The sequence below is a fragment of the Salmo trutta genome, unplaced genomic scaffold (assembly GCF_901001165.1).
Source record: "Salmo trutta unplaced genomic scaffold, fSalTru1.1, whole genome shotgun sequence".
NCBI classification, from domain to species: Eukaryota; Metazoa; Chordata; class Actinopteri; order Salmoniformes; family Salmonidae; genus Salmo; species Salmo trutta.
In genome coordinates, this window is record NW_021822701.1 from 234,299 (window position 1) to 258,547 (window position 24,249).

At 49.1% G+C, this 24,249-nt stretch overlaps 1 protein-coding gene across 1 annotated transcript in view; it reads right to left on the reverse strand.

The window, feature by feature from the left end:
- Window positions 1-378: 378 nt before the first annotated feature.
- Window positions 379-24,249, reverse strand: part of atrx (ATRX chromatin remodeler) — an 87,739-nt gene continuing 63,868 nt past the window's right edge. Inside the window, exons 27-35 of the mRNA XM_029744856.1 lie at window positions 23,925-24,025; window positions 18,922-19,030; window positions 16,761-16,938; window positions 12,525-12,716; window positions 7,574-7,723; window positions 5,625-5,744; window positions 4,310-4,405; window positions 3,988-4,116; window positions 379-3,835 (exon numbers count right to left, since the gene is read on the reverse strand). Coding sequence (XP_029600716.1) covers window positions 3,605-3,835; window positions 3,988-4,116; window positions 4,310-4,405; window positions 5,625-5,744; window positions 7,574-7,723; window positions 12,525-12,716; window positions 16,761-16,938; window positions 18,922-19,030; window positions 23,925-24,025 — 1,306 coding nt within the window. The 3' untranslated portion in view covers window positions 379-3,604. The remainder of the gene's footprint in view (window positions 3,836-3,987; window positions 4,117-4,309; window positions 4,406-5,624; window positions 5,745-7,573; window positions 7,724-12,524; window positions 12,717-16,760; window positions 16,939-18,921; window positions 19,031-23,924; window positions 24,026-24,249) is intronic.

The window sequence follows — 24,249 nt, forward strand, 5'->3', positions numbered from 1 at the left end:
GGACAACAACCACCCGAGCCCCTGCCTGTTCACCCCGCTATCATCCAGAAAGCGAGGTGAGTACAGGTACATCAAAGCTGGGACCCGTGAGACTGAAAAACAGCTTCTATCTCAAGGCCATCAGACTGTTAAACAGCCATCACTAACATTGAGTGGCTGCTGCCAACAGGTGTCGTCAGCACTCCCTGTGGTGGTGTAGTCAGCACTCCCCCTGTGGTGGTGTAGTCAGCACTCCCTGTGGTGGTGTAGTCAGCACTCCCTGTGGTGGTGTAGTCAGCACTCCCTGTGGTGGTGTAGTCAGCACTCCCTGTGGTGGTGTAGTCAGCACTCCCTGTGGTGGTGTAGTCAGCGAAAGTAAAAACCACAACAACAACAAAAAAGGTGGTCACCCTTTTGGTCACTTTATTAAATTTTATTTTAAATACTTTTCAAGATAGTAGCCGTTCAGATTAATCAATGAATGGCAACAAAAACAAGTTGGTGTATTTGCTAAACATGAGAAGAATATTCTTGGTAGAGTAGAATGGGAGGACGACAGGCTACATTTCAGAAATACACCGTATTGTGCAAACGGAGGAACTCCGTCTCCGGTCGATCAGGTCGGACAGTCATCACTTCCTCCTCTTAACATCGACAACACTGACTTTTATTTAGGAACAGAAACATGTGCCGACTATAGCAGAGAACAGGTAGCCTGGGTGGATACTATAATAGAGAACAGGTAGCCTGGGTGGATACTATAGTAGAGAACAGGTAGCCTGGGTGGATACTATAGTAGAGAACAGGTAGCCTGGGTGGATACTATAGCAGAGAACAGGTAGCCTGGGTGTCGACTAGAGTAGAGAACAGGTAGCCTGGGTGGATACTATAGTAGACAACAGGTAGCCTGGGTGGATACTATAATAGAGAACAGCTAGCCTGGGTGGATACTATAATAGAGAACAGCTAGCCTGGGTGGATACTATAGTAGAGAACAGGTAGCCTGGGTGGATACTATAGCAGAGAACAGGTAGCCTGAGTGGATACTATAGCAGAGAACAGGTAGCCTGGGTGTCGACTAGAGTAGAGAACAGGTAGCCTGGGTGTCTACTATAGTAGAGAACAGGTAGCCTGGGTGTCTACTATAGTAGAGAACAGGTAGCCTGGGTGGATACTATAGTAGAGAACAGGTAGCCTGGGTGGATACTATAGCAGAGAACAGGTAGCCTGGGTGTCGACTAGAGTAGAGAACAGGTAGCCTGGGTGGATACTATAGTAGAGAACAGGTAGCCTGGGTGGATACTATAATAGAGAACAGCTAGCCTGGGTGGATACTATAATAGAGAACAGCTAGCCTGGGTGGATACTATAGTAGAGAACAGGTAGCCTGGGTGGATACTATAGCAGAGAACAGGTAGCCTGGGTGGATACTATAGCAGAGAACAGGTAGCCTGGGTGGATACTAGAGTAGAGAACAGGTAGCCAGGGTGGATACTATAGTAGAGAACAGGTAGCCAGGGTGGATACTATAGTAGAGAACAGGTAGCCTGGGTGTCGACTAGAGTAGAGAACAGGTAGCCTGGGTGTCGACTAGAGTAGAGAACAGGTAGCCTGGGTGTCGACTAGAGTAGAGAACAGGTAGCCTGGGTGGAGACCTAGGATAGGCCTGGGTCGTGTACATTCAAGCAACGGACAAGTAAAAACAGCATATGGGGCAAGTTCAGGTAAATCCCTCTGTGTTGGTCAGTTATCTTCCATTTGGTGCCTAATGAACACAACCCTGTCCTGCAGGTTAGGAGATCAATTTTCCTAACCTTAACCTCAGTCTCTTAACCTGCTACGAAAAGTCATTTCAGTATCGAAGCGGTGTGAAAAGAGTGTTTCACAGCTCAAGCACGGTCATCAATCACTGCTAGCCAGCTAACCCAGGTCTGGTGCCGCTAGCCAGCTAACCCAGGTCTGGTGCCGCTAGCCAGCTAACCCAGGTCTGGTGCCGCTAGCCAGCTAACCCAGGTCTGGTGCCGCTAGCCAGCTAACCCAGGTCTGGTGCCGCTAGCCAGCTAACCCAGGTCTGGTGCCGCTAGCCAGCTAACCCAGGTCTGGTGCCGCTAGCCAGCTAACCCAGGTCTGGTGCTGCTAGCCAGCTAACCCAGGTCAGGTGCTGCTAGCCAGCTAACCCAGGTCAGGTGCTGCTAGCCAGCAAACCCAGGTGTGGTGCTGCTAGCCAGCTAACCCATGTCTGGATAAGGAATGGCTCACTGGAATCTCAATTAGAAGAATTAGAAGGTTCGTTTTGAAAGGATCGGGTCCTGATTTAAAAGCTACACAGTATCAAACTTCAGTCCTTTGTGGCTCAGTTGATCCTGGCACTTGCAACGTCAAGATGGTGAGTTTGATTCCCGCTGGGCCCACCCATAATGAAAGAAAAAGAGCTGGACATGACCTTGCTTGGTGAACCACCCCAACCTCCCTCTCCTCTACCCAGTCCTCCACCAGGGTTGGATTAGGATGCAACAAGTGGAACAGAAAGAAAAGGCTGAAAAGCACCCTCGGATATGGAGCTACGCGAGGCAACAACTTGACAACAAGAGCATGAGCTTTACAAAGAGAGAAAGTCCTGGGAAAGCGAGTGAGGTGCAAGAGAGAGGGGGGGACAGTTTGTTTTAAACGACACGAGAGCATTCCATATTACCATTATAATAACCATGATCAGAGACAAACAGTGGAAATATTAAGAGCTACAAGCAGATAGAAAAATCATTCTCAAATCTCATTTACACAAAACTTTAGGAAATGGAAATAAGGCCCTAATTTTTATTTGGGTGTTTTAGTTTTTTTTCTTGTCATGGTTATGCATCAGAATCTCCCAAAATAGTTTTACAACACCAGAACCGCTGCCTGCATGCCGGCTAGCCTGCGTGTCTTGGTGGAGGGGGGGTTCTATAGGGGCTCTAATCATCTAGATGTTTAATATCCTAAAATAGTCCCGTCACCAGTTAGTCAGCACTATGGTCCCCCTCTGGGGGTTCTTTAGATAGACAGGCAATCATTAAAACTGTATCAAAACACAACTTACAGAATAATCAATTCATTAAACAAACCCTCCTTTAAGTGGAAAGAATAACGCAATGCTTAACGTTTTTCCTTTAAATACATGTGAACTATAGAAGAGACATGGAATAACATTAAGGCGGTATATACAGAATTTCAAATGAAATTGCTAAAACCCCTTCATATAGTCCCTATACAAGTAATTTCCTGCTTCAGGAGACAGGAGAGCTGGAGGGAGCGGTGAGAGGCTCCGAGTCGTGTCTCACCTCCCCAGTGAAGGAGGGTTGTAGACAGTGGGGCAACGTCCCAGATCACACCCCTTATATCCCCTACGTAGTGCACTACTTCTAACCGAAACCCTAGGGCTCTGGGCTCCATCTAGTGCACTACGTAGAAGACAGAGCAGCATTAGGGAGCAGCCTACTGCGACATCGAGGGGGCAGTCTGGGTCACAAATGGAACCATATTCGCTACATTGGTCTAACGTTGCGCACTCAGCCAATATGGATAGTGGATAGTGCACTATGTAGGTGATAGGCTACCATCTGGAGCAAGCCCTGGGTCCCCCTCCCCCTTACAGGTTGCCCTTGGAGGGGCCGGGGTTCTTGCCACCCATGGAGGGGTGGGTGGGATGACCCTGTAGCGCCCCCAGCTGTTGGTACAACCCCAAGAGTTCCATCTGGCTCATCCCTCCAGCTCCCAGCATGCCGTTCATCTGGCTCATCAGCTGGGCCTGGTTGGCCATGGCGATCTGCTGCTCTCTCACCTTTCTGTTGGTGATCACCTTCTGAACGTACATCATCAGCTGTGGAGGGAAGGGAGGGAGAGGTTAGGACTTCTGAAGCTGGTGATCAGCATGAACACTAGAAAAAGAAGCAGGAGAGATTAAGATAGCAGGTGGATAGAAAACGTTTCAAGTTGTGTCGAGCCTCGTCAGGTCAGAAATTGTGATCTTACAGTCTGTTGCTTATTGAGGACGTCTCTGTAGACAGCTTCTCTATGTTTGAGCTCCATCTCTACACTGGCCTGTCTCCCCAGAGCCATGGCCTGGACCTGGGACTCTGTTAGGGCTGGGTTCTCCTTCCACTGGAGAAGAGAGGAAGAGGAGACTGGTCACAGCCCGGACAACACACAGTCCTAACAAACCATTAAACATCTTCACACCCGAAGTCTTCAACACAAGGTCTTAGGGGGAGAATAGACAGCTGAAGTGATGGTGAGTAGGACTCCAACAGCGATATAAAAAAATGACATTCCCTCCCTCCCTCCCTCCACTCACCACTCTCCCAATGGTGTCCTCTAGAGATTCTCTGGGGAGGAACTTGAGAGCGTTGGTGGCCTCCATCACCTTTTGACGGCCCTGGTTGATCAACTCCTACAGACATAGGAAAGGGTGGACACATAACATTTCTACCCCAGCTTATCTCAAGGGATGCTGGGAAATCACAAATAAAACCAGATCTAACGTAAACATCAAAACACACATTCCAGTGGTCCGGCCCTATTTAACCCTCTAAATATATAGAACCCCTACTTAGAGGACTGGGTTAACTACATAGAACCCCTACTTAGAGGACTGGGTTAACTACATAAAACCACTAGTTAGAGAACTGGGTTAAATCTATAGTGTGTGTCAGGGCAGCGTGTGTCAGGGCAGCGTGTGTGTGTGTGTGTGTGTGTGTGTCAGGGCAGCGTGTGCGTGTGTGTGTGTCAGGGCTGCGTGTGTGTGTGTGTCAGGGCAGCGTGTGCATGTCAGGGCAGCGTGTGTGTGTCAGGGCAGCGTGTGTGTGTGTGTGTGTGTGTCAGGGCAGCATGTGTGCGTGTGTGTGTCAGGGCAGCATGTGTGTGTGTGTGTCAGGGCAGCTTGTGTGTGTGTGTGTCAGGGCAGCGTGTGTGTGTGTGTGTGTGTGTCAGGGCAGCGTGTGTGTGTGTGTCAGGGCAGCGTGTGTGTGTGTCAGGGCAGTGTGTGTGTGTGTGTGTGTGTGTGTGTCAGGGCAGTGTGTGTGTGTGTCAGGGCAGCGCGTGTGTGTGTGTGTGTGTGTGTGTCAGGGCAGCGTGTGTGTGTCAGGGCAGCGTGTGTGTCAGGGCAGCGTGTGTGTCAGGGCAGCGTGTGTGTCAGGGCAGCGTGTGTGTCAGGGCAGCGTGTGTGTCAGGGCAGCGTGTGTGTCAGGGCAGCGTGTGTGTCAGGGCAGCGTGTGTGTCAGGGCAGCGTGTGTGTCAGGGCAGCGTGTGTGTCAGGGCAGCGTGTGTGTCAGGGCAGCGCGTGTGTGTGTGTGTCAGGGTAGCGTGTGTGTGTGTGTGTCAGGGTAGCGTGTGTGTGTGTGTGTCAGGGCAGCGTGTGTGTGTGTGTGTCAGGGCAGCGTGTGTGTGTGTGTGTGTGTGTGTGTGTGTGTGTCAGGGCAGTGTGTGTGTGTGTGTGTGTGTGTCAGAGCAGTGTGTGTGTGTGTGTGTGTGTGTGTGTGTGTGTGTGTGTGTGTGTGTGTGTGTGTGTGTGTCAGAGCAGTGTGTCTGTGTGTGTGTGTGTGTGGGCAGTGTGTGTGTGTGAGGGCAGTGTGTGTGTGTGTGTGTGTGTGGGGTGTGTGTGTGACAGGTACCTCCAGCTGGGGGTTGGACATAGAGGCCAGTGCGGCCACGTTGAAGGGGAAGTAGCTGTTAGCTCCTCCCATGTCCATCTGTCCGCCGTACGCTCCATGGTTCACACGCAGAGACTGACCCTGGGACAGAGACAGAGAGGGTTATAGATACACGCAGAGACAGACCCTGGGACAGAGACAGACCCTGGGACAGAGACAGACCCTGGGACAGAGACAGACCCTGGGACAGAGACAGACCCTGGGACAGAGACAGAGAGGGTTATAGATACACACAGAGACAGACCCTGGGACAGAGACAGACCCTGGGACAGAGACAGACCCTGGGACAGAGACAGACCCTGGGACAGAGACAGAGAGGGTTATAGATACACACAGAGACAGACCCTGGGACAGAGACAGACCCTGGGACAGAGACAGTTCTAGATACACACAGAGAGCGTGCGAGACCGACGCAGAGCGACGTGGCGGGCCGGACGCAACGTATGCTGAGAAGGTCGCCATCGGACATATTGGTGCCGCTGGTTTATGGGTTAAATGGGGATTATGTCAAGAAGCAGTGCGCCTTGGTTGGGTCGTGTTTCGGAGGACTCGTGGCTCTCGACCTTCGCCTCTCCCGAGTCCGTACGGGAGTTGCAGAGTGACAGACTTAAATCAGGAAGTGTATAGGGGATGTTGTATCCACTGTGACTATTAAAACCTACCCAAACCAGAAACTGTGGACACATGGCAGCATTCGCACAAAACTGAAAGGGCGAACAACAGCGTTTAACCAAGGCAAGGTGACTGGGTATTCCCAGTCCTAGTTGAACGCTGTGTAATTATTCCCTCTGTAAGGCAATCAAACTGGCAAAAGATCAGTACAGGGACAAAGTAGAGTTGCGATTCAACGGCTCAGACACGAGACGTATGTGGCAGAGTCTACAGGAAATCACAGATTACAAAGGGAAAACCAGCCACGTCGCGGACACCGACGTCACGCTCCCAGACAAGCTAAACACCTTTTTTACCCGCTAATACAGTGCCACCGACGCGGCCCGCTCCCGAGGACTGTGGGCTCTCGTCCTCCGTGGCCGACGTGAGTAAAACATTTAAACGTGTTAACCCTCGCAAGGCTGCCGGCCCAGACGGCATCCCTAGCTGCGTCCTCAGAGCATGCACAGACCAGCTGGTGGAGTGTTTACGGACATATTCAACCTCTCCCTATCCCAGTCTGCTGTCCCCACATGCTTCAAGATAGCTACCATTGTTCCTGTACCCAGAAAGATAAGATAACTGAACTAAATGACTATCTCCCTGTAGCACTCACTTCTGTCATCATGAAGTGCTTTGAGAGACTAGTCAAGGATCATATCACCTCCACCCTACTGGCCACTCTAGACCCACTTCAGTTTGCTTACCGCCCCAATAGATCCACAGACGATGCAATCGCCATCACACTGCCCCATCTGGACAAGAGGAATACCTTTGTAAGAATGCTGTTCATTGACTACAGCTCAGCCTTCAACACCATAGTACCCTCCAAACTCATCATCAAGGTCGAGGCCCTGGGTCTCAACCCTGCCCTGTGCAACTGGGACCTGGACCTCCTGACGCCCCCCCCCCCCCCCCCCAGGTGGTGAAGGTAGGAAACAACACCTCCACTTCGCTGATCCTCAACACTGGGGCCCCACAAGGGTGCGTTCTCAGCCCCCTCCTGCACACCAACTAAATCATCAAGTTTGCAGACGACACAACAGTAGTGGGCCTGATTACCAACAATGACGAGAGTCTACAGGGAGGAGGTGAGGAACTTGGCAGTGTGGTGTCAAGAAAATAACCTCTCCTTCAAAGTCAACAAAACAAAAGGAGCTGATCATGGACTCTGGAGACAGCAGCGGGAGCACGCCCCTATCTACATCGATGGGACCGCAGCGGAGTTCAAAAGCTTCAAGGTCTGAATGACTGTGTACCTTCTTCTCCGCCTCGTACTCGGCCCAGGCTGCTTTGCGGTCCTCCTCGCTGAGAGCCTCCTCTTCCTTGTGATCCAGCAGGGAGTCATGTTCATGATAGCCCACAATCTGCTCCTTATTGCTGTGGAGCAGCTCAGCTAGGAAGGGGTCCTACAGGAGACAAGTTACAGGACGGTTAGGTTAAGGTTAGGGAGTCATGTTCATGATAGCCCACAATCTGTCCCTTATTGCTGTGGTCCTACAGGAGAGATGGAGCAGTCAGCTAGGACACACACATATACACACACACACACAATGAAATCACAACCCCCAGCTTTTTTTTTTTTTTACACCAATCAAAACCCTAAAAGTGGGAGAAAAATAAAACCTGTTAATATAATCAGAGATGACAAATAAAATCCAACAGCTGGTTTGAGTGTTCTCCAGAGTGGAACAGCAGACAGCTGGAGGGGGGTTGAGTGTTCTCCAGAGTGGAACAGCAGACAGCTGGAGGGGGGTTGAGTGTTCTACAGAGTGGAACAGCAGACAGGGGGGGGGGGGGCAGAAATGGACATGTTCAGGGGCGTTCATGAGACTCTTCGGTTTCCGTGGCAACACTGTTATTGAAAACAATACCTGAGTAAAAACAACAAGCTCCAGTCACACAAACATGGTTTAAATCTCTCCCTCTCTCTCCCCCCCACCCTCCAGTCCGACTGTAGAGCCCGGCCCGTCAGTCCCGTACAGCTCCAGTCAGACAGTAGAGCCCGGCCCGTCAGTCCCGTACAGCTCCAGTCAGACAGTAGAGCCCGGCCCGTCAGTCCCGTACAGGTCCAGTCAGACAGTAGAGCCCGGCCCGTCAGTCCCGTACAGCTCCAGTCAGACAGTAGAGCCCGGCCCGTCAGTCCCGTACAGCTCCAGTCAGACAGTAGAGCCCGGCCCGTCAGTCCCGTACAGCTCCAGTCAGACAGTAGAGCCCGGCCCGTCAGTCCCGTACAGCTCCAGTCAGACATTAGAGCCCGGCCCGTCAGTCCCGTACAGCTCCAGTCAGACAGTAGAGCCCGGCCCGTCAGTCCCGTACAGCTCCAGTCAGACATTAGAGCCCGGCCCGTCAGTCCCGTACAGCTCCAGTCAGACAGTAGAGCCCGGCCCGTCAGTCCCGTACAGCTCCAGTCAGACAGTAGAGCCCGGCCCGTCAGTCCCGTACAGCTCCAGTCAGACAGTAGAGCCCGGCCCGTCAGTCCCGTACAGCTCCAGTCAGACAGTAGAGCCCGGCCCGTCAGTCCCGTACAGCTCCAGTCAGACAGTAGAGCCCGGCCCGTCAGTCCCGTACAGCTCCAGTCAGACAGTAGAGCCCGGCCCGTCAGTCCCGTACAGCTCCAGTCAGACAGTAGAGCCCGGCCCGTCAGTCCCGTACAGCTCCAGTCAGACAGTAGAGCCCGGCCCGTCAGTCCCGTACAGCTCCAGTCAGACAGTAGAGCCCGGCCCGTCAGTCCCGTACAGCTCCAGTCAGACAGTAGAGCCCGGCCCGTCAGTCCCGTACAGCTCCAGTCAGACAGTAGAGCCCGGCCCGTCAGTCCCGTACAGCTCCAGTCAGACAGTAGAGCCCGGCCCGTCAGTCCCGTACAGCTCCAGTCAGACAGAAAGCCCGGCCTGTCAGTCCCGTACACCTGACTGACGGAGGGAAAGAGAGCGGGATGGAGTAATGACACCATCAGATAGACTGACGGAGGGAGGGAGAGAGATGGAGTAATGACACCATCAGGTAGACTGACGGAGGGAGGGAGAGCGGGATAGAGTAATGACACCATCAGAAGAAGAAAAACTACTTGGGGTAAGGAGAAGAGGGTGGGGAGAGAGGTAGCTCATTTGTTGCAACACAAAGGACAGCTGTACTAGAGGACAGCTGTACTAGAGAGGACAGACGGCTGCCACCCAACTATTCTTTGTGTGGATACAGGGTCAAGTCTTCAGCAGTATATGAGTCTGTCAGACAGCAGGTTGGGAGACTCATCTGACTCATCCCTGGATCATTCCAGTAGACAGTAATGCCTTCCATAGTACTGCAGCTGTACCTGAACCCAGCAGAACCAACAGCTGTACCTGAACCCAGCAGAACCAACAGCTGTACCTGAACCCAGCAGAACCAACAGCTGTACCTGAACTAGAGGTCGACCGATTATGATTTTTCGACGCCGATACCGATACCGATTATTGGAGGACCAAAAACCCGATACCGATTAATCGGACAATTTTTACTTTTTTTTGCAATAATGACAATTACAACAATACTGAATGAACACTTATTTTAACTTAATATAATACATCAATAAAATCAATTTAGCCTCAAATAAATAATGAAACATGTTTAATTTGGTTTAAATAATGCAAAAACAAAGTGTTGGAGAAGAAAGTAAAAGTGCAGGTGTCCCATGTAAGAAAGCTAACGTTTAAGTTCCTTGCTCAGAACATGAGAACATATGAAAGCTGGTATTTCCCAGGTAAGAAGTTTTAGATTGAGGTTATTAGGAATTATAGGACTATTTCTCTCTATAAGATTTGTATTTCATATACCTTTGACTATTGGATGTTCTTATAGGCACTTTAGTATTGCCAGTGTAACAGTATAGCTTCCGTCCCTCTCCTCACTCCTACCTGGGCTCGAACCAGGAACACATCGACAACAGCCACCCTCGCGGCAGCGTTACCCATGTAGAGGAAGGGGAACAACTACTCCAAGTCTCAGAGCGAGTGACGTTTGAAACGCTATTAGCGCACACCCGCTAACTAGCTAGCCATTTCACATGGGTTACACCAGCCTAATCTTGGGAGTTGATAGGCTTGAAGTCATAAACAGCGCAATGCATTGCGAAGGGCTGCTGGCAAAACGCACGAAAGTGCTGTTTTGAATGAATGCTTACGAGCCTGCTGGTGCCTACTATCGCTCAGTCAGACTGCTCTATCAAATCATAGACTTAATTATAACATAATAACACACAGAAACATGAGCCTTAGGTCATTAATATGGTCAAATCCGGAAACTATCACGTTTATTCTTTCAGTGAAATACGGAACCGTTCCGTATTTTATCTAACGGGTGGCATCCATAAGTCCAAATATTCCTGTTACATTACACAACCTTCAATGTTATGTCATAATTACGTAAAATTCTGGCAAATTAGTTCGCAACGAGCCAGGCGGCCCAAACTGTTGCATATACCCTGACTGCGTGCAATGAACGGAAGAGAAGTGACACAATTTCACCTGGTTAATATTGCCTGCTAACCTGGATTTGTTTTAGCTAAATATGCAGGTTTAAAAATATATACTTCTGTGTATTGATTTTAAGAAAGGCATTGATGTGTATGGTTAGGTACAGTCGTGCAACGATTGTGCTTTTTTTCGCAAATGCGCTTTTGTTAAATCATCCCCCGTTCGGCGAAGATGGCTGTCTTTGTTAGGAAGAAATATTCTTCACAGTTCGGAACGAGCCAGGCGGCCCAAACTGCTGCATATACCCTGACTCTGTTGCAGAGATGACACAGAACAGCTGAACCTGAACCCAGCAGAACCAACAGCTGTACCTGAACTGAGCAGAACCAACAGTTGTACCTGAACCCAGCAGAACCAACAGCTGTACTAGTCCCTGGCCAGAACAGAGAAGCTACACATCTTTAATAGTGGGCAGTAAACCCTGTCATATAAACATTACTGGGTTTAGTTGGCCAGTTAAACATCAATACACATCTCACTCTCTCCTCTCCAACCAACACTTCCACCTCTCCAACTGACTCATCCATCTCTCCAACAGACTCATCCATCTCTCCAACAGACTCATCCATCTCTCCAACAGACTCATCCACCTCTCCAACAGACTCATCCACCTCTCCAACAGACTCATCCACCTCTCCAACAGACTCATCCACCTCTCCAACAGACTCATCCACCTCTCCAACAGACTCATCCACCTCTCCAACAGACTCATCCACCTCTCCAACAGACTCATCCACCTCTCCAACAGACTCATCCACCTCTCCAACTGAATCATCCACCTCTCCAACTGAATCATCCACCTCTCCAACTGAATCATCCACCTCTCCAACTGAATCATCCACCTCTCCAACTGAATCATCCACCTCTCCAACTGAATCATCCATCCAACTGAATCATCCACCTCTCCAACTGAATCATCCATCTATTTGGTAAAGGGCAGTAAACAGAGTAATGACGGTGCAGCTGTATTGTTAGACAGCCTCTCTGAAGGCTGTGCTGAAATCATTAAACGGCATGGGGGGGGGGCACTCAGGGGCCAAACCAGCCTGTCACACAGCACCTGCACCCATGGGAGGAGAGGAAACAATGGAACGAGAGAGAGAGCGCGAGAGAGAGCGCGAGAGAGGACGCAGGCCGGACAGACCCAGGGAGGGATAAACAACAGGGTTTATGACAGCTCTGAAGTTCAAAGGCAGCTGGCTGCACACTAACCTGTTACACACACACACACAATCCACCCCCCCTCACACACACACACACACACACACACACACACACACACACACACACACTAATGTATTCCAGCGTACATATGCACAGATGGAGCAGGTTGACAGAGAGTATCTTGGCATTTAAAGGTTATTTGGTCCATCGTTGTTCCAGTGAAGGATATTGCGGTGTGTCTATAATGAGAGGGTTTAAACACAGTAATGAGGGTTGGACCTGTTCCTCTGCAGGGGCTCAGTGAGCAGGGGGCCAGCTGGGCCGCATGTTCCCTCCACTTAACAGATGTCTGAGAGCGTGCACACACAAAATCATGATTTGTCCAAATAACCAGTGACAATTGTTCCTCGTTATTAGTCACATCCCATCGTTATTAGTCATATCCCATAGTCCTGGGACAGAAGTTACATACATCTATGTTACCGACGCCTGTCCAAGAGAGATTATACCCCCACCTCCCTCCCAGCCTCGGTACCTTTGGCAGCATAGGAGTGGTCCTCTTGCTCTTCTTGCCAGTGGGATCATCCATAAGGTCAGGTTCAAAGGCGTAGAGCTCTGTCAGCTCATTCATGGTGAAATGTCTCTCTATCTGCTGTTGATCCACCACTCGGAAGGACAGAGACTGTTTAGCCACCTGGCGGTCATAGATCTTCTCTTCCATAGTACCCTGAGAGGAGAAGAGGACAGGTGTTTACATCTATAGAACCCTGAGAGGAGAAGAGGACAGGTGTTTACATCTATAGAACCCTGAGAGGAGAAGAGGACAGGTTTACATCTATAGTACCCTGAGAGGAGAAGAGGACAGGTGTTTACATCTATAGAACCCTGAGAGGAGAAGAGGACAGGTGTTTACATCTATAAAACCCTGAGAGGAGAAGAGAACAGGTGTTTACATCTATAGAACCCTGAGAGGAGAAGAGGACAGGTGTTTACATCTATAAAACCCTGAGAGGAGAACAGGTGCTTACATCTATAGAACCCTGAGAGGAGAAGAGGACAGGTGTTAACATCTATAGAACCCTGAGAGGAGAAGAGGACAGGTGATTACATCTATAGAACCCTGAGAGGAGAAGAGGACAGGTGTTTACATCTATAGTACCCTGAGAGAAGAGGACAGGTGTTTACATCTATAGTACCCTGAGAGAAGAGGACAGGTGTTTACATCTATAGTACCCTGAGAGGAGAGGACAGGTGTTTACATCTATAGTACCCTGAGAGGAGAGGACAGGTGTTTACATCTATAGTACCCTGAGAGGAGAAGAAGACAGGTTTACATCTATAGTACCCTGAGAGGAGAAGAGGACAGGTTTACATCTATAGAACCCTGAGAGGAGAAGAGGACAGGTGTTTACATCTATAGAACCCTGAGAGGAGAAGAGGACAGGTGTTTACATCTATAGTACCCTGAGAGAAGAGGACAGGTGTTTACATCTATAGTACCCTGAGAGAAGAGGACAGGTGTTTACATCTATAGTACCCTGAGAGGAGAGGACAGGTGTTTACATCTATAGAACCCTGAGAGGAGAAGAGGACAGGTGTTTACATCTATAGAACCCTGAGAGGAGAAGAGGACAGGTTTACATCTATAGTACCCTGAGAGGAGAAGAGGACAGGTGTTTACATCTATAGAACCCTGAGAGGAGAAGAGGACAGGTGTTTACATCTATAAAACCCTGAGAGGAGAAGAGAACAGGTGTTTACATCTATAGAACCCTGAGAGGAGAAGAGGACAGGTGTTTACATCTATAAAACCCTGAGAGGAGAACAGGTGCTTACATCTATAGAACCCTGAGAGGAGAAGAGGACAGGTGTTAACATCTATAGAACCCTGAGAGGAGAAGAGGACAGGTGTTTACATCTATAGAACCCTGAGAGGAGAAGAGGACAGGTGTTTACATCTATAGTACCCTGAGAGAAGAGGACAGGTGTTTACATCTATAGTACCCTGAGAGAAGAGGACAGGTGTTTACATCTATAGTACCCTGAGAGGAGAGGACAGGTGTTTACATCTATAGTACCCTGAGAGGAGAGGACAGGTGTTTACATCTATAGTACCCTGAGAGGAGAAGAAGACAGGTTTACATCTATAGTACCCTGAGGAGAAGAGGACAGGTTTACATCTATAGAACCCTGAGAGGAGAAGAAGACAGGTTTACATCTATAGTACCCTGAGAGGAGAAGAGGACAGGTTAACATCTATAGTACCCTGAGAGGAGAAGAGGACAGGTTAACATCTATAGTACCCTGAGAGGAGAAGAGGACAGGTTTACATCTATAGAACCCTGAGAGGAGAAGAAGACAGGTTTACATCTATAGTACCCTGAGAGGAGAAGAGGACAGGTTTACATCTATAGAACCCTGAGAGGAGAAGTCAACTACCGTAATTTCCGGACTATTAAGCGCACCTGAATATAAGCCGCACCCACTGAATTTAAAAAATATATATTATTTTGAACATAAATAAGCCACACGTCTGTAAGCCGCAGGTGCCTACCGGTACATTGAAACAAATTAACTTTACACAGGCTTTAACGAAACACGGCTTGTAACAAAAATAAATAGGCTTTAACGAAACACGGCTTGTAAAAAAAATAAAAATAATTTGCAGTAAGCTTTAGTTGTCTTTTTGCACTGAGTCAATTCCTCACGCTGCTGTTTCCAACGTCTTATCATCGACTCATTAAGACCAAGCTCCCGTGCAGCAGCTCTATTTCCTTTTCCAACAGCCAGATCAATCCCCTTCAACTTGAAAGCTGCATCATATGCATTTCTCCGTGTCTTTGCCATGATGAGGGTGACAAAATGACTACCGTAATCAGAATGATGGGAAGTTTGAGAGCGCTCGATTTAATCTAAACAGTAAACAAAAAAGTTGTTTGACCTCAACCTGTCCGGCAATTTCATTGGTCTAATGAAAGCTTCATGCCGCCAAAAAACTAAGCACGTCACAGAATGTTTTTTTTGAAAAAAAAAAATTGAAAGCGGGAAAAATCCATATATTAGCCGCGTCATTGTTTAAGCCGCTGGGTTCAAAGCGTGGGAAAAAAGTTGCGGCTTATAGTCCGGAATTTACGGTATTCAGAAATGGTCTTTCTCAGGCAGGGGTCAAATCCCAGCAGGTAGAAAAGGATGTCAACAAGGTAATGTAGGCCATTAAAGATACACACACATATATGAGAGGTGAGAGGAAAGAGAAACAGGATACGCCACTACGTCACCAACTGTCCGGCTACACACGCCACCAACTGTCCGGCTACACACGCCACCAACTGTCCGGCTACACACGCCACCAACTGTCCGGCTACACACGCCACTAACTGTCCAGCTACACACGCCACTACGTCACTAACTGTCCAGCTACACACGCCAATAACTGTCCAGCTACACACGCCAATAACTGTCCAGCTACACACGCCAATAACTGTCCAGCTACACACGCCAATAACTGTCCAGCTACACACGCCAATAACTGTCCAGCTACACACGCCAATAACTGTCCAGCTACACACGCCAATAACTGTCCAGCTACACACGCCACTACGTCACCAACTGTCCGGCTACACACGCCACTACGTCACCAACTGTCCGGCTACACACGCCACTACGTCACCAACTGTCCGGCTACACACGCCACTACGTCACCAACTGTCCGGCTACACACGCCACTACGTCACCAACTGTCCGGCTACCCACGCCACTACGTCACCAACTGTCCGGCTACACACGCCACTACGTCACCAACTGTCCGGCTACACACGCCACTACGTCACCAACTGTCCGGCTACACACGCCACTACGTCACCAACTGTCCGGCTACACACGCCACCGACTGTCCGGCTACACACGCCACCAACTGTCCGGCTACACACGCCACCAACTGTCCGGCTACACACGCCACCAACTGTCCGGCTACACACGCCACCAACTGTCCGGCTACACACGCCACCAACTGTCCGGCTACACACGCCACCACCTGTCCGGCTACACACGCCACCAACTGTCCGGCTACACACGCCACCAACTGTCCGGCTACACACGCCACCAACTGTCCGGCTACACACGCCACCAACTGTCCGGCTACACACGCCACCAACTGTCCGGCTACACACGCCACCAACTGTCCGGCTACACACGCCACCAACTGTCCGGCTACACACGCCACCAACTGTCCGGCTACACACGCCACCAACTGTCCGGCTACACACGCCACCAACTGTCCGGCTACACACGCCACCAACTGTCCGGCTACACACGCCACCAACTGTCCGGCTACACACGCCACCAACTGTCCGGCTACACACGCCACCAACTGTCCGGCTACACACGCCACCAACTGTCCGGCTACACACGCCACCAACTGTCCGGCTACACACGCCACCAACTGTCCGGCTACACACGCCACCAACTGTCCGGCTACACACGCCACCAACTGTCCGGCTACACACGCCACCAACTGTCCGGCTACACACGCCACCAACTGTCCGGCTACACACGCCACCAACTCTCCGGCTACACACTACCCCTATGGGCCCTGGTCTAAAGTAGTGCACTACCCGTATGGGCCCTGGTCTAAAGTAGTGCACTACCCCTATGGGCCCTGGTCTAAAGTAGTGCACTACCCCTATGGGCCCTGGTCTAAAGTAGTGCACTACCCCTATGGGTCCTGGTCTAAAGTAGTGCACTACCCCTGGCTGACTTGCTGACTGGTTACCTGAGCCAGGAATCGGTAGACGTAGCAAGTCTTGAGCTGTCCGAAGCGGTAGACCCTGAAGATACTCTGGATGTCGTACGACGGGTTCCAGGACGCGTCAAAGATGATGACCCGGTTAGCTCCTATCAGGTTGATGCCCAGAGAACCAGCCCTGGTCGAGATCAGGAACAACCGACCTCTACAGAGTTAGAGGAGAGAGAGAGAGAGATGGAGAGTTAGAGGAGAGAGAGATGGAGAGAGAGGAGGAGATGGAGAGAGAGATGGAGAGTTGGAGGAGAGAGATGGAGAGTTGGAGGAGAGAGATGGAGAGTTAGAGGAGAGAGATGGAGAGTTAGAGGAGAGAGAGAGAGATGGAGAGTTAGAGGAGAGAGAGAGAGATGGAGAGTTAGAGGAGAAAGAGAGAGATGGAGAGTTAGAGGAGAGAGAGAGATGGAGAGTTAGAGGAGAGAGAGAGAGATGGAGAGTTAGAGGAGAGAGAGAGAGATGGAGAGTTAGAGGAGAGAGAGAGAGATGGAGAGTTAGAGGAGAGAGAGAGAGATGGAGAGTTAGAGGAGAGAGAGAGAGAGATGGAGAGTTAGAGGAGAGAGAGAGAGAGATGGAGAGTTAGAGGAGAGAGAGAGAGAGAGGGAGAGTTAGAGGAGAGAGAGAGAGAGATGGAGAGTTAGAGGAGAGGAGAGAGAGTAGAGGAGAGAGAGAGAGAGAGAGAGGAGAGTAGAGAGAGAGATGGAGAGTTAGAGGAGAGAGAGAGAGAGATGGAGAGTTAGAGTAGAGAGAGAGAGAGATGGAGAGTTAGAGTAGAGAGAGAGAGAGATGGAGAGTTAGAGTAGAGAGAGAGAGAGATGGAGAGTTAGAGGAGAGAGAGAGAGATGGAGAGTTAGAGGAGAGAGAGAGAGAGATGGAGAGTTAGAGGAGAGAGAGAGAGAGAGATGGAGAGTTAGAGGAGAGAGAGAGAGAGAGATGGAGAGTTAGAGAGAGAGAGAGAGATGGAGAGTTAGAGGAGAGAGAGAGAGAGTTAGAGGAGAGAGAGAGAGAGATGGAGAGTTAGAGGAGAGAGAGAGAGAGATGGAGAGTTAGAGGAGAGAGAGAGAGAGATGGAGAGTTAGAGGAGAGAGAGAGAGAGATGGAGAGTTAGAGGAGAGAGAGAGAGAGATGGAGAGTTAGAGGAGAGAGAGAGAGAGATGGAGAGTTAGAGGAGAGAGAGAGAGAGATGGAGAGTTAGAGGAGAGAGAGAGAGATGGAGAGTTAGAGGAGAGAGAGAGAGAGAGATGGAGAGTTAGAGGAGAGAGAGAGAGATGGAGAGTTAGAGGAGAGAGAGAGATGGAGAGTTAGAGGAGAGAGAGAGATGGAGAGTTAGAGGAGAGAGAGAGATGGAGAGTTAGAGGAGAGAGAGAGATGGAGAGTTAGAGGAGAGAGAGAGATGGAGAGTTAGAGGAGAGAGAGAGAGATGGAGAGATAGAGGAGAGAGAGAGAGATTGAGAGATAGAGGAGAGAGATGGAGAGATAGAGGAGAGAGAGAGATGGAGAGATAGAGGAGAGAGAGAGATGGAGAGATAGAGGAGAGAGAGAGAGAGAGATGGAGAGATAGAGGAGAGAGAGAGATGGAGAGATAGAGGAGAGAGATGGAGAGATAGAGGAGAGAGAGAGAGATGGAGAGATAGAGGAGAGAGATGGAGAGATAGAGGAGAGAGAGAGAGATGGAGAGATAGAGGAGAGAGAGAGAGATGGAGAGATAGAGGAGAGAGAGAGAGATAGAGGAGAGAGAGAGATGGAGAGATAGAGAGAGAGATAGAGGAGAGAGAGAGATGGAGAGTTAGAGGAGAGAGAGAGAGATGGAGAGTTAGAGCGGCGATGTAACATGTCTAAGTTCCAATATCCACTATCAAGGTACAGGACTACCAAAGAGACGTGATATCAGGGTATGGGGGTTTTCAATTAAAAACTACTTTGGCTGTAAAAGTTTAGTTCGAGAGCGGGGCGTAGAGGTGTGGAGAGCGAGGCGTAGAGGTGTGGACAGCGGGGCGTAGAGGTGTGGACAGCGGGGCGTAGAGGTGTGGACAGCGGGGCGTAGAGGTGTGGACAGCGGGGCGTAGAGGTGTGGAGAGCGGGGCGTAGTGGTGTGGAGAGCGGGGCGTAGTAGTGTGGAGAGCGGGGCGTAGTTTACCGGACGTTGCTGGTGTCATTGAACTCCTCGGCCCACTTCTTCCGGTTCAGGGCGTTGGTGGAGCCATCCAAACGGTAGTAGTCTATGTTCCGGAACCACTTCCCTTCACCTGCACAGATAAACACATAGTGTAGTTAGACGACAGTCTTCAAAAAGTACAGTCATCATACAGTTTGGCTTTCATTTATTTTACTAGGCAAGTCAGTTAAGAACAAATTCTTATTTAAAATGACAACCTACACCGGCCAAACCCTAAGCCGGAATACGCTGAGCCAATTGTGCATGGGACTCCCAATCACGGCCGGTTGAGACAGCCTGGATTGGATCCAGGGTGTCTGTAGTGACACCTCTAGTACCACTGCACCACTCGGGAGACCTTATTCTCTTTTCAGCTTCAGTTTAGGTAGCCAATAGACAGGCCCAGTTCCAAACCAATCCCTAGACAGGCCCAGTTCCAAACCAATCCCTAGACAGGCCCAGGTCCAAACCAATCCCTAGACAGGCCCAGGTCCAAACCAATCCCTAGACAGGCCCAGGTCCAAACCAATCCCTAGACAGGCCCAGGTCCAAACCAATCCCTAGACAGGCCCAGGTCCAAACCAATCCCTAGACAGGCCCAGGTCCAAACCAATCCCTAGACAGGCCCAGGTCCAAACCAATCCCTGCCCCCTCACTGAAGCCACAAAGTTCAAAGGACACCAACGGTACTGCAGGCATTACTGGTAGTAAACAGGGTCCCCATTATAGTGGAAGGGAAAATGATGATTTTCCTGTAAATAAGACACTTCTATTACACCAGATGTCCTGATGATGTCATGAGCACCATTTAGTGGCTAATGGGATGCCACCTTTCCAACCATTCAGGGGTCAAATGTCTTCCCTGCTAGAGCTGCCCTGGTCAACTGTAAGGGCTGTTACTGTGAAGTGGAAACGTCTAGGAGCAACAATGTCTCAGACGCAGAGTGGTAGGTCACACAAGCTCACAGAACGGGACCGCTGAGTGCTGAAGCGTGTAAAAATTATCTATCCTCAGTTGCAACACTCACTAACGAGTTCCAAACTGCCTTTGGAAGCAACGTCAGCACAACAACTGCTCGTCGGGAGCTTCATGAAATGGGTTTCCATGGCCCAACAGTCGCACACAAGCCTAAAATCACAATGTGCAATGCCAAGCGTCGGCTGGAGTGCTGTAAAGCTCGCCGCCATTGGACTCTGGAGCAGTGGAAACACGCTCTCTTGAATGATGAATCATGCTTCACTATCTGGCTGTCCAGCGTACGAACCTGGGTTTGGCAGAAGCCAGGAGAACTCTACCTGCCCCAACTGCCAACTGTAAAGTTTGGTGGAGGAATAATGGTCTGGGGCTGTTTTTAATGGTTCAGGCTCGGCACCTTATTTCCAGTGAAGTGAAATCTTAACGCTACAGCATACAATGACATTCTAGACAATTCTGTGCTTCCAAGGCTCTTTCCTGTTTCAGCATAATGCACACATGCACAAAGCAAGGTCCATATAGAAATGGACAGAGCCTTGACCTCAACCCCATCGTACACTTTTGGGATGAATTGAAACGCCTACTGCGAGCCAGGCCTAATTGCCTAACATCAGTGCCTGACCCCTTCTAATGCTCTTGTGGCTGAATGGAACCAAGTCCCCGCAGAAATGTTCCAACAACTAGTGGAAAGCCTTCCCAGAAGGGTGGAGGCTGTTACAGTAGCAAAGGACGGACCAACACCATATGAATTAATTTTGGAATGAGATGTTGGACGAGCAGTCCACATACTTTTGGTCATGTAGTGTACTTAATAAGAGAAGGCAGCACTGACAAAATCACTATCATCACTTCCTGGAGTAGATCAAACTGAGCATGACACCATATGGAGATGTAAGTACTGAGAGAGAAGAGGGGAGAATGGAGAGAGGACAGATACAAGCTAAAAGTACTGTGAGAGAAGAGGAGAACGGGACAGATACAAGCTAAAAGTACTAAGAGAGAAGAGGAGAGCTTGTATCTGTCCTCTCTCCCTTCTCCTCTTCTCTCTCAGTACTTACATCTCCATATGGTGTCATGCTCAGTTTGATCTACTCCAGGAAGTGATGATAGTGATTTTGTCAGTGGAGAACGGAGAGAGGACAGATACAAGCTAAAAGTACTGAGAGAGAAGAGGAGAACGGAGAGAGGAGAACAGAGAACGGAGAGAGGACAGATACAAGCTAAAAGTACTGAGAGAGAAGAGGGGAGAACGGAGAGAGGACAGATACAAGCTAAAAGGCCAGAGAGAAGAGGGGAGAACAGAGAGGGGAGAACGGAGAGGAGAACGGAGAGGATCAGATTTAAGTTAAAAGTACTGAGAGAGAAGAGGGAAGAGAGGAGAACGGAGAGAGGAGAACGGAGAGAACGGAGAGGAGAACGGAGAGAGGAACAGATTTAAGTTAAAAGTACTGAGGGAGAACAGAGAGGGGAGAACGGAGAGGGGAGAGGGGAACAGATTTAAGTTAAAAGGACAGAGAGAAGAGGGGAGAACGGAGAGAGGAGAACGGAGAGAGGACAGATACAAGCTAAAAGGACAGAGAGAGAAGACTCAGTGAGCATAGCCTTGCTATTGAGAAAGGCCGCAATAGGCAGACCTGGCTCTCAAGAGAAGACAGGCTATCTGCACACTGCCCACAAAATGAGGTGGACACTGAGCTGCACTTCCTAACCTCCTGCCAAATGCATGACCATAGTAGAGAGACATATTTCTCTCTGATTACACAGATCCACAAAGAATTTGAAAACCAATTAAAATGTGACCTGTTGCCACAAGAAAAGTGCAACCAATTTAGAACAAACACCATTGTAAATTCCCGTTTGTACTTTAATTATGTGCACATTGTTACAACACTGTATATAGAAATATGACATTTGAAATGTCTTTATTTTTTGGGAACTTTTGGGAATGTAATGTTTACTGTTAAACAACAAAAATGATTTAACTTTTGTTTATTATCTATTTCACTTGCTTTGGCAATGTTAACATATGTTTCTCATACCAATAAAGCCCTTAAATTGAAATTGATTTGAGAGATGTAAACTAAAAGTTCTGAGAGAACAGCGATAGTGGAGGCCAGGCCAAACGAGGCCTCTCAGGCACAAGTGTTCAGCCTTTTAATATGGCCTGCTAAACACACACGCATGCCGCCTGCTTCACAACTAACATCCAGTATGGTTCCAATTACTTCAGTGATCTTTTCATTACAAATTGCTAAGCCTTAAGCAAACATTTTTTTTGTGTTATATCATTTTTTTAATTTTTTTTTTAAAGAGTCAAGGTCTAATCATTTTCAAAAAGTAAGCAAAACCAGATGCCAAGGCTTAATTAAGAACATGACCTAACGCCAGAGGCTGTGTGTTTGTTGAGAGGGGCAGAGAGCAATACTGTGTGCATGTACCAGTACACATGTTGCATGTCTTCAGAGTGTGTTGTTTTCTCTCATTACGACCCCGCCCCGGTCTCCTCCGGTACTAACCCGCCCCGGTTCCAACCCGCCCCGGTCTCCTCCGGTAACCCACCCGCCCCGGTCTCCTCCGGTATCCCACCCGCCCCGGTCTCCTCCGGTAACCCACCCGCCCCGGTCTCCTCCGGTAACCCACTGTTTCTAGCAGTATACATGGTTGGGGTAGTGCACTACATTAGACCAGGGCCCATAGGGGTAGTGCACTACTTTAGACCACGGCCCATAGGGGTCGTGCACTACTTTAGACCAGGGCCCATAGGGGTAGTGCACTACTTTAGACCAGGACCCATAGGGGTAGTGCACTACTTTAGACCAGGGCCCATAGGGGTAGTGCACTACTTTAGACCAGGGCCCATACGGTAAGTGCACTATATAGGGAATAGAGTGCCATAGGGGACAAACCGATTGAGGACAGAGCTGTCCTTCTATTCATCAGTAGTTAGTTTAGTGATATAAGCTTGGTATTGAGGTTGATGTATAAAACATGTAAGTCCAATATTTGTGGTAAAGGAATTTAAATCGGGATCTGCTACTGTTTATCAGTCACTTTATTCTTAGTTATAATATGAATAGTTAAAAAAAAAAAACTCATAGGCTACTGTTTATCAGTCACTTTATTCTTTCTTATGTTTTGGGATCCTGAGTGGTGCAGCGGTCTAACGTGCGGGTCCGCATGAGACATTGTCCACATGTTGAGGTTGTCCACCCACACCAGAGGAGATTAGGACATTCAGGTTGAAATATCAAAATTAACTCTGAACCAACTATATTCATTTGGGGACAGGTCGAAAAGCATTAAACATTTATGGTAATGTAGCTAGCTAGCTTGCTGTTGCTCGTAAGTCGCTCTGGATAAGAGCGTCTGCTAAATGACTTAAATGTAAAAATGTAGCTAATTTGTCCTGGGATATAAACATTGGGTTGTTATTTTACCTGGAATGCACAAGGTCCACTACTCCGACAATGAATCCACAGATAAAAGGGTAAACCAAGTTAATTTCTATCTCTCCTCCATCAGGCTTCTTCTTTGGACTTTATGTGGTGGTTGGCAACCAACTTTAAGGTGCATTACCACCACCAACTGGACTGGAGTGTGGCCCTCAGTTCATCTTTCAATCACCTACATGGGTATATGCTCCCAAAAACCAATGAGGAGATGGAAGAAAGGAGATTTGCAGTGCATCAAGCATCACAAATAGAACCAAGTCTTATTTTAGCGACTTGCTACGCAGACAGTCATTGACGTGGGCGATCAGTGTGGGTGCAATGACGGAATAACACGTATGTGTACATCTATTTTACAACACGCGGTGTGGTAAGCATGTTATGGTGTCATGGTACAGTGAGCCGGTGGTGTACATAACGGACAAGGTTGGGAAACACTAGGCTAGGGGTTGTTAGTGGACAGTGTGTCCAGGGACTACCTCGGTAACGAGAGGGTTGTCCCTCTCTGCTAGGGGGTAGGGGTTATGTTGGAGGGGTTAGGGTGCAGGGCAGTATAGTACCTTTATAGGGAGCGGGTTTCTCCTCCTCTTTGGCTCGGCCAGCCAGCTCCAGGAAGTCTTCAATCAGGTCCAGAGAGATGAGAGACTGACTGAACACCAGACTGATGAGAGGATAGAAGACACTGTCAACATCACATCATCACTGGACTGTATGTCAAGTTATCAGGACATTTGAAAACATGAAAAAAAATTGCCATTTAAGCGTTTCATTCAAGCACTTAGCATTGATCAATTCAGCACTTCTTGTCTCAAAGTGTAGCATGTTTTCAGAGCATGGCCCCTTACACTTTGCCCCCCACCTCCTCCTTTGTGGTGGGCTCTCTCT